This window comes from Penaeus monodon, chromosome 35, assembly GCF_015228065.2.
Source record: "Penaeus monodon isolate SGIC_2016 chromosome 35, NSTDA_Pmon_1, whole genome shotgun sequence".
NCBI classification, from domain to species: Eukaryota; Metazoa; Arthropoda; class Malacostraca; order Decapoda; family Penaeidae; genus Penaeus; species Penaeus monodon.
In genome coordinates this window covers 27,244,138-27,257,357 of record NC_051420.1, presented here as the reverse complement: position 1 = coordinate 27,257,357, position 13,220 = coordinate 27,244,138, and the positions used below count along the sequence as shown (strand labels likewise).

Here is a 13,220-nt window from a genome sequence, read left to right as displayed (position 1 = left end):
TATCAATGTAAAGTCTTTATTGCTGATGATAAAGTTACATATGGTGGCAAGTTTAGCACGAGTGGAAATAACATTCCACTTCTTTTGGATAGATTAACAGTATCAAATAAATGTTTATTGAAGTTCAGTTTCCTGTATTTTTTTTAGTTAAGGAAGAGCTGGTTGATGGGCAGCACAGCATCTCCTTGTAATGGACATCAATAAGTAAATTATTATATTCATAACAACTATTTTCTCAGGGTCTCGGTAATCTAAACAGAGCAAAGGCTGCTAAATTGATCATATATCATTTCTCACTTTCTACTGACCTGCGTAGAAAAGGCATGAATGAAAATGAAAAAGTTTATAAAGCTTGAGATGCAAGTGAAGTGTTTCTGTTTTTTTTTTCCATATCATTCGTTTTCATTCATGCCATTTCTACATATGTAATATTCTACTGATACAGTAAGTCTCCCAGAGGTTATTATGAAAATTTATGTATATAATGCAAAAAAAATCAGTCTTTGTAACAAATATAAGAGGATGCATTAGACTTGATTTTTATATACTAAAAAAAAAGTAAATGAATTTGGCACATTAAGAATTAAGGAAAGGCCAAAGAGCTGGAAGCGATTTACCTTTGACAAAAAAAAACATGAATTCAGTCACGTTGCAATATGTGTAAAATGTGTACAGTTCAAGAATTCTTACTCTTCATCGCTTCCGAGAACAGCAGATCGAAAGACGCTGTTTTGCAACAAGCTTTGAAAGGAAGAGAGCGATAACAATAATGAAGCAAACAGTCTCTAATAGCTTGTCATACATATATATACACAATTTAGATTTATCAATGTGCATGTATTATTTACACGATAACAATGCCAAGCAGATTTCTACAAATGCTGTGCTAAAGTATCAAAATATTGCATATATACACTCCGTATGTAACACCCTTTTTTGTAACATTTCAGAACATTTGTAAGATGGACGCGTCGCCAAGGAAGCCTGGGACAATCCTAGCAGCAGATGGCATTGAGTCGATCTCCGTGCTTCGGCGCTCACGGCCCTCAGCCCTGACTTCTCGATCTCGACCTTGTTCTTACAGCGCCACCGCCGTTGTCAGACGCCCCTCGAGACGAAGAGCCTCTTGCTCTCCCGCGGGTCCTCGTGCCTCTTCCTGTCGTGGCAGCGGCAGGAGGAGCGGGGACGTCGATGGGGCCACGGGACTGGGCCTCCTCGGGCTCCGGAAGAGAGGACGGGAAGGGTTGAGGGCTGCCTGCTGGGGCCTCGCTGGGCTCAGGTGCTTCTTGGAATTCCTCTGGAGGAAGTTGCGGGGCTTCGAAGACGTCCCCCGCGTCCAGGGGAAGGTAAGTGGGGGCGCTTGTATCCTGAGGGATTTCGATAGGTAGGTAAGTGGGAATGTCCAGTGGGGAGTTGGCTGGCGGGGGAGTGACGGCCTCTGCCGGCTCAGCAACTTGGCCTTCAGTGAGAGGGTTTGGAAGGAGAACAAAGTCATCTACCGCGAGTTCCTCCTCTGGCTCGATCACTACTGCCTCCGCCTGCTGTGGCGCTGGCCTCTCCTCCACTGAGATGATCTTTGGCGTCCTGTCCACCGCTGGAGGAACTGGCAGTGGGGCAGTTTCCCCTCTTGGTTCAACGCTGATTTCTTCAGCACCTGACTGGCCTCGTCTGTCTTCTTGCTCGACAGTCTGCACAGGAGCTGGCAGTTCCTCGGCCTCGCCGCGCTCCGGTTCTACGTCGTTTCTCTGCTGGGGACGAGGACGAACCTTGATCTTCCTGGCTGGTTCCTGGCCAGGTCCCTCGGCTCTGTTGGATATCTGTGGCTCGTCTGAATCGGTCTTTCTCAGGAACTGGGGTCTGTCCGAGCTGTTTGGTCTGTTCGGCTGAGGTCTGTCCGAGTCGCGTGGTCTGTTCGGGAACTTCCTCGGGGATTGAGGACCGTCGGCGGAGTCATCCGGTCTGAAGGGAAGTTTCCTGGGGAGCTGAGGTCGCCTGGGGCCACTCGCGAAGTTGGGTCGTGCGTCTTGGCCGTCATCGGAGTCCCTCGGTCTGCCGGGCAACTTCCTGGGCAGTTGGGGGCGATTGGGGCTTGTTTTCCTGGGCGGCTCCCGCGGCTGGTCGTCCCGGGGCGCCGGAGGCCGAGCGGCGGGGCCGGGGGCGACGGCCGGGGATGTGTGCGTCCTCTGGTGGCTGGTGGAGGTCGGGAAGCTGAACCGGTGGACGATGGGGATGCTGGGCGGCGGGCCCTCGTTCTTCCTCTTGGGGGAGATTCGGGGCGTCTCCCTGAAGCAGCAGAGGTTGTAGAGGGCGCAGCAGAGGCCGGGGCGCTCCTCCACCACGCTCACGTCCCCGGAGTTCACTCGGGGAAGGCAATCGTGCTGGGAAGAAGGGAAATTGATTCGATCATTCACCGAGAAGAGAATATGAAACAGCTATTTATTCTATTTAGATAGAATATCCTATTTTCGAATAGCAAGTATGGCCTACAGGTAATAACATCTCCACGCACTTTTTGCTTCACAAAACTAGGTTGATTATCAACGTTTACTATTCATTTCGTTATAAATCTTTTAAGTTTATTGGTATACTTTGCAAGACCATGATATTACTCCTCGTGAATGTGAGAAATCCTTAGCTAATGACAATTATGTTCTTCACAGACTTTCTCTTCCCCTCTCACCTTTACTCCCTTCCTTCTCTTCTCCCCTTCTCTGCTCCCTCCCCTCTTCCTTCCTCTCCCTCTCCCTCCCCTCTCTCTTTCACCCCCTCCTTCCCTTCCTCTTTTCTGTTCCACCTTTTCCATCCCCTTCCCTCGCCTCTCTCTCCTTCTTTCCTCTCCTCTCCGTTATCTCCTCCTCTCTTTTCCCATTCCTCTCTTTCCTATGCTTTCCCTCCCCTCTTTCTTCCCCTTCCCCCACTTCTCTCCTCTCTTTCCCTCCATTCTTTCTCCCTCCCTCCCTCCCTCCCTCCCTCAGTGGTTTCTTCGTTGGCAAATGTTTTTCCTTTCTGGGCAAAGGCGGTGTGTGGGGGGGTTGTCCACACTGTCAAGAAATAAGGAATAAATCGATAAATAAGGAATGAAACTAAATAGAAATAGGAAGAGAGCGAGACCTGCATCTTCCCATTCCTCCTTTATTCATTTTTTTCTTTGTCGTTTAATGTTGGCTTACCCACTCACCTCTCTCCCTCCCTTACCCGCTCACCCTCCTTCCCTCCCTTCCTACTTACCTCCCTTCCTCATTCCCTCCCTCCGTCCCTCCTTAGCCTCCCTCCCTCATTCTCTCCCACCCTCCCTTCCTCCTTACCCTCCCTTCCTCCCTTCCTCCCTCCCTCCCTCCTCCCTCCCTCCCTCCCTCCCTCCCCTCCCTCCCTCCCTCCCTCCCTCCCTCCCTCCCTCCCTCCCTCCCTCCCTCCCCTCCCGGCACTCACCACGCACGAGTCGGCGAACTCCTGGCAGCACGTGTTGTGCGACTCGCAGCAGTACGGCCACAGGTCCTGGGGCACGGCCGAGCACCCGTGGCGACACACCTCCATGTCCACCACGCCCGTGCTCTCCGCCACGCCCACCGCCAGCACCAACAGGCTCGCCGCCCACCGCAACCGCCCGCTCTGGATCTGGGTGGGGGGGGGAAGAAGAGGGTCAATGAGGGGGGTAAGGGAGAGGGGAGGGGGTGAGAGGGGAGGAAAGGGAGGGAGGGGAAGGAAGAGGGAGAGGGAGGGGGTGAGAGGGGAGAAAAAGGGGAGGGGAAAGAGCAGGAAAGGAGAGGGAATGGAGGGATGAGGGGGTGAAAGAGACAATAAAGGAAGAGGAGAGGGGAAGAGAGGGAAGGGAGGGAGAGGAGAGGAGAAGGGAGGAAGGGGAAGGAAGAGGGAGAGCGTAGGAGACAAGAAAATAGAGAATGAAGAGGAGAGAGGAGAAAGGGGAGAAAAAGGGAAGATAGGAAAAAAGGAGGGAGAGGGAAAAGTAGGAAGAGAAGAGAGGAAGCAAGAATGAGAGAAAAGAGAGCTAAAGAAAAGGGAGAGGTGAAGGAAAAGAAAGAGAATGGAAGATGAGAGGTGATAGAAAGAAGAGGGGAAGCAAAGGGAAGGGAAAAGGAGAGGAGAGGAGAGGGAAATGAGATGAGAGAGCGAGGAAGGAAAAGAGAAGAAAACGCGAAGAGGAAAAAGAGAGAGGAGAAGGAGAGGGGATGCAAGGGGAACGAAGGAGGATTAGACGTTTTACTTATACTGGATTCAACTTGTGTAGGCCTATTGTACTTATACAGGCCTATTTTACTTATCTAAGCCAATTTTGATTCTCGTTATGGAACAGAATGTTTCTCCCTCTCTGTGTCAAGCGAGATTTGGCAGTTGCAACATTTACGTGTGTGTGTGTGTGTGTGTGTGTGTGTGTGTGTGTGTGTGTGTGTGTGTGTGTGTGTGTGTGTGTGTGTGTGCGCATGTGCCTGCGTGTGTGTTTATTTACATGTGCGTGTGTACCCATCGGCACTCGCGCATCTGAACGAATGTGCGTACAACGTGTATGTACCCCCCCCCCCCCCCGCCGTTTCGCCGCGAAGGGAAACTGGGTCCGGTCGGCCTTGAGGCGCCGGCCGTCCTCCACCTCCGGACGTGACACTCGAAAGCCTTCCGAGGCGCCGGCCAAGGGGGGGGGGAGGGCTTTTTCTCCCTGAACTAGATGGTTTCCGGATGCTGTTGGGAGCGTGTTCGTGGAGGCGCGGATGTACATACAAATTAGAAAAAAACAACGTTTACGCGTATATTCAAACACACACATACACGCGCGCATATATACAGTCGCATACAAACACACAGACAATATAGAACACACACACACTCACACGCAAACACACTCATTCATATTTCTATAATAAATTCTTTCGCTAAACCCAGATCACCAGCCCACAGACCCGGGACCAGAAATCCGACGCTCAATAAACAGTAAAAAAGAAAAGAAAAGAAAAGAAAAGAAAAGAAAAGAAAAGAAGAAAAAAAAAGAAAAAAAGAAAAAAAAAGAAAGAAAGAAAGAAAGAAAGAAAAAAGAAAAAAAGAAAGAAAAAAGAAAAAGAAAAAAAAAAAAAAAAAAAAAAAAAAAAAAAAAAAAAAATATATATATATATATATATATATATATATATATATATATATATATATATATATATATATATATATATATGAAACAAGAATCATTATTATCATCATTTTTACCTGTTAGCAACAACGGCAGGCAGAGGGGGGGGCGCAAGAGCAAGAGCCGGTCCATCGCTCTTTGACCTCATGAGAGTTGAAAGTTGAAATTGAGTGAATTGTAGGGGCGTAGGCAGGGGAGGGGAAGGGAGGGAGGGGGGTGGAGGGAGGGGGAGGGAGGGAAAAGAGAGGTAGAGGGAGGGGAAGGAGGAGGGGGTGGAGGGAGGGGAAGGGAGGGCAGAGGGAGGGAAAGGGAGGGCAGAGGGGGGAGGGCAAGGCAAGAGGGAGGTATGAGAGTGAAGTGAAATTGAGTGATGTAGGGCGTAGCGGGGAGGGGAAGGAGGGAGGGAGGGAGGGGGAGGGAGGGAAAAGAGAGGGGGAGGGGAAAGGGGGGGGGGTTGGAGGGAGGGGAAGGGAGGGCAGAGGGAGGGAAAAGGGAGGGAGAGGGAGGGGAAGGAGGTGTTAGGGGAAGGGGGGGGGGGAGGGGCGTAGGTCAGAGATCATGAGGAGCCATGTAAAGGTGTTTTGAAAAGCTCTTTCTGTTTTTTCTCTCTCTCTTTATTCTCTCTCTCTTCCTGTTTCTCTCTCTCTCTCTTTCTTCTCTGTCTCTCTCTCTCTCTCTCTCTCTCTCTCTGCTCTCTCTCTCCTCTCTCTCTTCTCCTTTTCTCTCTCCTCTCTCTCCCCTCTCTCTCTATCTCTCTCTCTCTCTCCCCTCCTCTCTCTCTCTCCCTCCTCCTCTCCTTCTCCCTCCTCTCTCTCTTCTTTTCTTTTTGGGTTTGTTTTCATTTACCAAAATTTAATCAACTTTTCAAAAAGAGAAATATATATATATATACTATATAATATATAATAATAAATATATATATATATAATATAGATAATAATATATATATATATATATTAAATATATAATATATTTTATATAATAATTATATATATATGTATATTTTATATATATATATATATTTTATATATATATATATATAATATGATAAGGTTTGAATGCAGAGAATCAGTAAGAAAAAGAAAGCTCATATACAATGTGTATCTATGTGCATAATCCTGTGTGTACGTATGTAGGTATGCAATTAAATCCAGAACAACAGATCGTAAGCGTTTTTTCTTTATTTCTTTTCTTGAAATCTGGATATATGTTATTTTTTTACGTTGTGGATGTATATATATATATATATATATTTTATATATATTATATATTAAAATATATATATATAATATATATATATATATGTATGTATATATATATGTATATATATATGAGTGTGTGTGTGTGTGTGCGTGTGTGTGTGTGTGTGTGTGTGTGTGTGTGTGTGTGTGTGTGTGTGTGTGTGTGTGTGTGTGTGTGTGTGTGTGTGTGTGTTATTAATTATTTTTTTTCTATTATTATTACGCTGTTTAATAACGCTGTATAAAGTGCTAACGCGTTGTCACCATACACACTATATCCTTCACCAAAACTCAAATTTTCACAAATGTATACCACTCAAGAAAGGATCTCCCATAGTATGGTGCCACTATACTATGTCATCATGCACCATATTTAGCATACTTCATTATAAATTCACCACAGTCATTACAAGCCACAATAACATTCACAGATTTATGGCAGATATGAGTCACCATACTAAGACACCATACACCATATCACTTCAGAACTTCCTCACAACCAAAAGTCACCATTCTAAATTCTCATACACCATATGCACCATAGCATATCATCACAAATTCCTCACAGTCCAGAGTCACTCTAATGAACCACCATACACCATGTCCACCATGCTACACCATCACAATTTCCCTCACATTTAAGAAAGCACCCCACCCACCCACACAGACACTATACCAAGTCACCACACACCATATTCATCACACAGTATTTAGACTCATTCCTTTCACCACAATCAGCCGCGTTCTGCACATTCACCATACGAGCGACTGGTTGTGCCTGGTGACATATTTAATATAGTGAAAGTGTTGACCCAACTCAAACCTCCATTTACACCCGTCGCCAGGGGGAAAAAAGGGATATACTCAGTTTCGTATTTCTGATTCAAATGCCTAATGCTGCCTGTCATCATCTTATTCGAGACATTAGGTTTGTCCATGTGTCACTGTTATTCTATCATTAGCTTGTCACCATCACCAGCGTCTGCTCTCACTGTATGATAATGTCACTGTATGTCCATCATTCCTAAGTATCACCATGCGTTCACTTTGCTGTTGTTATTATGAACATTTCCTTTACCGTATTATATCATACATCAAACATCACAATTCTACTGACACTATCATCTGCTGTCATCATGCATAAGTGGCGCTTCTGCACCATTATGACATCTGCCACTGTATTGTCACCTTGACCTGCTCTTACCATGCAACAATATCGCTCATGCAACTTAACCAGCGTCTGCAATGCTCATGCATTAATATTATCAGTAAACTATCACCCTCACCTGCATTCACCTTGCATTGATATCAACATTATCTGTTATCACCATGCACTTTTACTTCATTCTTTACAACATTAGCAAGAACAATATTACAGATAAGGCACTTTATAAACACGTTTTGAACAAGCTTCTTAATAAACCATTAAGTTTTAAACCATTATTAAGGACAAAATACTCCAAGCTTGATCTCTGAAAATTATTTTACACATTTACCCCAAAGCTAATTCACCAATTAAGTTTCGACTTCATACACCTGAAATCTTAATCTTCTAATTGTGAATAAAATTTCTAACCCGTTACGTCTAAGTCTGTTAAGGTACATCATCTCATTTCCCACAATTTTACTATTCTTAAAGCACAAAAAAACATTTGAAAATCTTCTACCAACTAACGCATTCAAACTAACGCTTAATCAATCCACCTATCAAAATACACCAGAAATATTTATTCGAATTAAGTCCTATCTACCGACTCAGTTACGCCAGGAATATTTACTCGAATTGAGGCAACCGACCTACCAAACTATACCAGGCATATTTACTCGCATTAAAGGCCTTTCTACCTACCAAACTATACCAGGGCCAGGGATATTTACACGAACTAAGGCCTATCTACCTACCCAAGTACACCAGGGCACTTGCTCGTTTTATATTCACACGGTCATCAATATCCTCTCTGTCACTTTCCCTCTTCACCGACTAAGTACAAGATCGAGTTTCCAGGAAGAACACGTTGTCACTCTCGCTCTTTCCCTTTTCGCTAACCTCTCTCTTAGTCTGGTCGCTCGGCTTGTAAAAGCAATCGTCGTTTCAGTTTCATAGTTTACTGCTATTGATTTTGCTTTAAACTATGATAATGATAAATAGATGAATATATATATATATATATATATATATATATATATATATATATATATATATATATATATTATGTATGTATGTATATATATATATATATATATATATAATATATATATATATATATATATATATATATATATTAAATGATTACGTACATGCATGCACACACACACACACACACACACACACACACACACACACACACACACACACACACACACACACACACACACACACACACACACACACACACACACACACACACACACACACACACACACACACACTTTTTTGCTGGTGGGGGGAGGGGGGAGTGGGATGCGCCAAAGCTTATCAACGAGTTCTAATTCTTCCAGTCATGCATTCTTCTAAGTCACGTAAAAGTATAATTTATTTACCCTTATTCGTCTCATGTTAGATTTTCCATTATTTCGGCCACGAATCTGTTTATTTCTACACAAATGTACAGACGACAAACAAATACATATCCACCCATCCACTCTTACACACGCACACACACACAAACAAACACAAACAAAGGTGCATGCACGCGAAGGTGTATGCACGCGGGTATCCCGTATAAGTGCCATTGCTATATTAAGAGAACTTATAGCCATTTGATCAATATTCATTCTTCATTTTTTTTTTTTTTACAAACAGACGCACCGAGCAAGAGCAGAAATTAAGAAAAGGACACACGTGAAAAAAGAAGAAAGTGATTTAAACATCGCATTTCTTGAACCGATTTCACCGCGCGATCCAGCATCGCACAAGTCCCCCACCGCCGATTCCTCGCACAGAGCTATAGAGCCACAGAGCCACAGAGCCTTCCCCACAGCACTCCCCTCCCGCAGCAGCGCCGGAGCACTCACCATGTTATCCGTGCGCGACACAGTACAGAATTGAAGGGACCGAAGGCGCAGGTCCCGCTATATCGCATCCAGCAGCCCTGACTTGCCTTCTTGGGCGGTTGCAGGTGAGGTTAATACGTCGAGTCGGGTTTTTACAACTCGTCAACCTTGGGACAAAGGCTCGACAGACAAGCCGTAACTGACAGCGAGCGTCCGTCTAGCGACAGGGACTCCAACGCACTTCGAGGGGCCTGGCCAGCACACAACGTTTCCGCCGACGAAAGGCTGCAACGAGAGTGAGAGTCACGGGCCGGCGCGCTGTCCTGCACACACAACAATCTTGGAAAGTCAGGTTGGCGACCTAGAATGGCAGTGGGCGACCTTGGCCCCGGACGCCGCTCCAGCGAGCCTGACGTTCCTGGGTTTCCAGCGTGCCTCCGGGGGACTCGGCCTGCCTGCCTTTCCTCCTGCAGGCTGCTCTTCCCGGACCCAGGGCACAGGCTCACGTCGGTGCGTTTCCGTGTGCATTCCTAAGGTGCGTCGAGAGGCTGGGCGTTCGCTCTCTGTGCCGCTTGTTCTTCTTGTCATCGTACGCCATTGGTTGACTGGTAGTGTGGTGAGATGCTGACCAAAAGAGGATTTGTTTCTTCATTTCTTTGCTCTCTCCCCCACCCCTCTCTCTCTCTCTCTCTTTCTGTCTCTCGCTCTCTCTCCCCTCCCTCTCTCTTTCTCTTTCTCTCGCTCCATCCATCTATCTACCTATTTCTCTATTTATCTCTCACATGAACAAAACCAAAGGTATCCATAGCTTGTCTTGTTTTCAAAGACTCCAGAGGAAACTACAAGACGCAGAGGAGACTACAAGGGATAGTGATTCAACAGCCATTCTTAATTTTAATGTGTTTTCACGCGAATCAACCTAGGCATGCATTTTATCGTCTGATGTGGAGGCTATTGTGATCTCAGTTACAGGAAATACCAAACTGGCAACTCATCCCTAACCCCTGAGGAAATCTGAATCGCCAAATCTCTTTTATTCTAAACAACTATCGCCTTTATATATGTTTGGTATTAAGACAAAATAATTATCTACAATATTAAAAAACAAATCTTTTATACCCTTCTATTTTTTTATTGTTTTAAGAGGGTTAAGAAATGCGGAGTGTCCCAATATTCGGGTCGAGTTGCCGGTTTCTGTTTTTTTTTTTTAATTCATCATAGTTATACACGAAACATTAATGTTGTATTGTTCCTTTTCCTACTGTACCTGTGTTGGATTTCTTTGTACATACATTACTGGGTTTGTATTTTTGATTGTGTTTTCGTAGATAAAGTCGTGAGGGAAAACGACGGATGAATAAGAAATAGTAATGCAGGTAATCGCGAAATTATGATCAAGTGATGCGTCGTATTTCGTAGTATTCAGTCTGGATCCTCCGCCTTTCTGTTGTTTTCTGCTTATCTCTGTCTGTTTGTCTGTTTCTCTCTCTGTTTGTCAGTCTCTCTGTCTCTGTCTCTGTCTGTTTCTCTCTCTCTCTCTCTCTCTCTCTCTCTCTCTCTCTCTCTCTCTCTCTCTCTCTCTCTCTCTCTCTCTCTCTCTCTCTCTCTCTCTCTCTCTCTCTCTCTCTCTCTCTCTCTCTCTCTCAATTTATCTATCTATATATATATCTGTCTGTCTTTCTGCGTACGTATGTGTGTGCGCCTGTAGATATATCCTATTTTTTCTCGTTTTATCACTTGTTGTGAGTGATTGTTTGTGTCTGTTGTTTGCTGTTGTGTGTTGTTGTGTTTGTGTGTGTGTGTGTGCGTGCGTGTGTGCGTGCTGCGTGCGTGCGTGCGTGCGTGTGTGTGTGTGTGTTTGTGTATGAGAGTGTGTGCCTATGTTTATGTATGTGTGTGCATTTGCGTATACATGTGTAAATGTGTACGTATTTCTGTATACGTCTCCGTGTATATGCATATCCGTGTACACGTGTGTGTGTTTGTGCGTGTGTTTCACTTTAACATTTCCACGTCGGGCTGACTTCTGGTATACTTTAGTTTCTTAAAGGTGTGGCCACATTCCTCGCTTTAAAAAAACCAATTGTGTATATCCCATATTTTCTTTGTTTATATCTTGGGTTTTTGTTTGTATACTGCGTTTATCAATTCTGTTAATTCTTGCGTCTATCGTGCTGCAAAAGTCTAATGGACAAAAATAAGTAATGATAATAATAAAAAAAAAAAAAAAAATCATTTTTTGTTTATTTATATTTTGTATTTATATCTACGATTCTTTGTTTAGCATATCCATGAGTGAATCTCGTTCGGGACAAAATTTTGCTGCATAAAAACAAGTGATAGTAATGGTAATGACAATATTTTTTTTGTATTATATTCGCTATAAATATTTTTTTTTTGGTTTTGTTTGTATATTGCAGTTCCTAAAAATATCTCTAACAATTTTACGTAAATCTTTGGTAACTTATAACATCAATTTTGTTTGTAAACTGCTTTTATTTAATTCATCCAGTCTTATGAAAAAAAAACTTCGTACACCAAAGAAGCACAAAACACGAAGTAGAAGATGAAAGAAAAGGAAAGAAAGAGAGAAAAAAGAGCGAATAAGAAAAAGAAAGAGAAAAATAAATAAATAAATAAAGAAAGGAAGGAAGAAAAGGAAAGAAAAAAAAGAAGGAAGGAAGAAAGAAAGAAAGAAAAACTAAAACTAAAACAAAACAAAATAAGATAAAACAAAATAAGATAAACCAAAATACAATAAAACACACACACAAAAAAAAAAAAACGAAAAGAAAATGAAAATAAATGACGCAACGCAGCTTTCGAAAACCCGAGAGAGAAATACTGATTCACGACGCTGTTCTTGAGTGAAACCGTACCCGCTGCGCCCTGCCCATGAAATTCTTGATTACAGCCCCGCCAAAGTATATTCATGGATGCCCGAGCCTTGCCCATCTTTAAGAGAATGGTAAAGTATGCTGCACGGAAATCGCACGAGAATAATGATAGAGAGGTTGATGAATAAGAGCATAGGCGTTGTGTTTATGGGAAGTATGTGTTTTGAGGAACGAGGGGGAGTGTTATTTCGTACGGAGAGAGAAAGGGATGGATAGATTGATAGACTGATAGATAGACACATAGAGAGATAGAGATAGAAAAAGAGATAAAGTTAGATTGGGAGATAGCCATATACATACACACATCATACATACATACATACATACATATATATATATATATATATATATAATATATATATATATATATATATATATATATATATATATATATATATAATATATATATATATATATATATATGTATATATATTTCTATCTCCATCTCTCTATCTGTCTATCTATCAGTTTATCAATATATATATATATATATATATATATATATATATATATATATATATATATATATATATATATATATATATATATAGTGAGAGAAAGAGAGAGAGAGAGAGAGAGAGAGAGAGAGAGAGAGAGAGAGAGAGAAACGCATCTATCTCTTACTATCATTCTTTTGCAATGCGTATATTCAGTAACGTATTCACAGTAAAATAGTTTCTCTGATATTGACACTACGAAGACTGATTACCGTAGCCATTTCGTAACCAGAATGAACCACATCTATCATCCCTGTCCTTCCCTACGAATTCAAGAGAGGCACCAACGACCAAAAACAAATCATTCATTTTTTTCTTTCCAGTCAATTTTTTTTCTTCTTCTTCTTCTTTATACTACATGCGTTCGCCATTGCTTAACAACAGGCAATGGAACGGAACCCCTTTTATCCCGAGCAAAACTAGTTCGCTTCCACACCCTCTGAGTGAAAAAGCCCCGTCA

The 13,220-nt window shown here is 43.0% G+C and overlaps 1 protein-coding gene across 1 annotated transcript; it reads right to left on the bottom strand.

Moving 5' to 3' along the window:
* Window positions 1-9,664, bottom strand: LOC119595150 (translation initiation factor IF-2-like). The gene is made up of 3 exons (XM_037944322.1): window positions 9,388-9,664; window positions 3,430-3,615; window positions 1-2,378 (listed from the first exon to the last, which is right to left on the bottom strand). Exons 1-3 carry the CDS (start codon window positions 9,388-9,390, stop codon window positions 1,047-1,049), a joined length of 1,521 nt encoding a protein of 506 aa, XP_037800250.1. The 5' UTR covers window positions 9,391-9,664; the 3' UTR covers window positions 1-1,046.
* Between the last annotated feature and the right edge of the window lie 3,556 nt (window positions 9,665-13,220).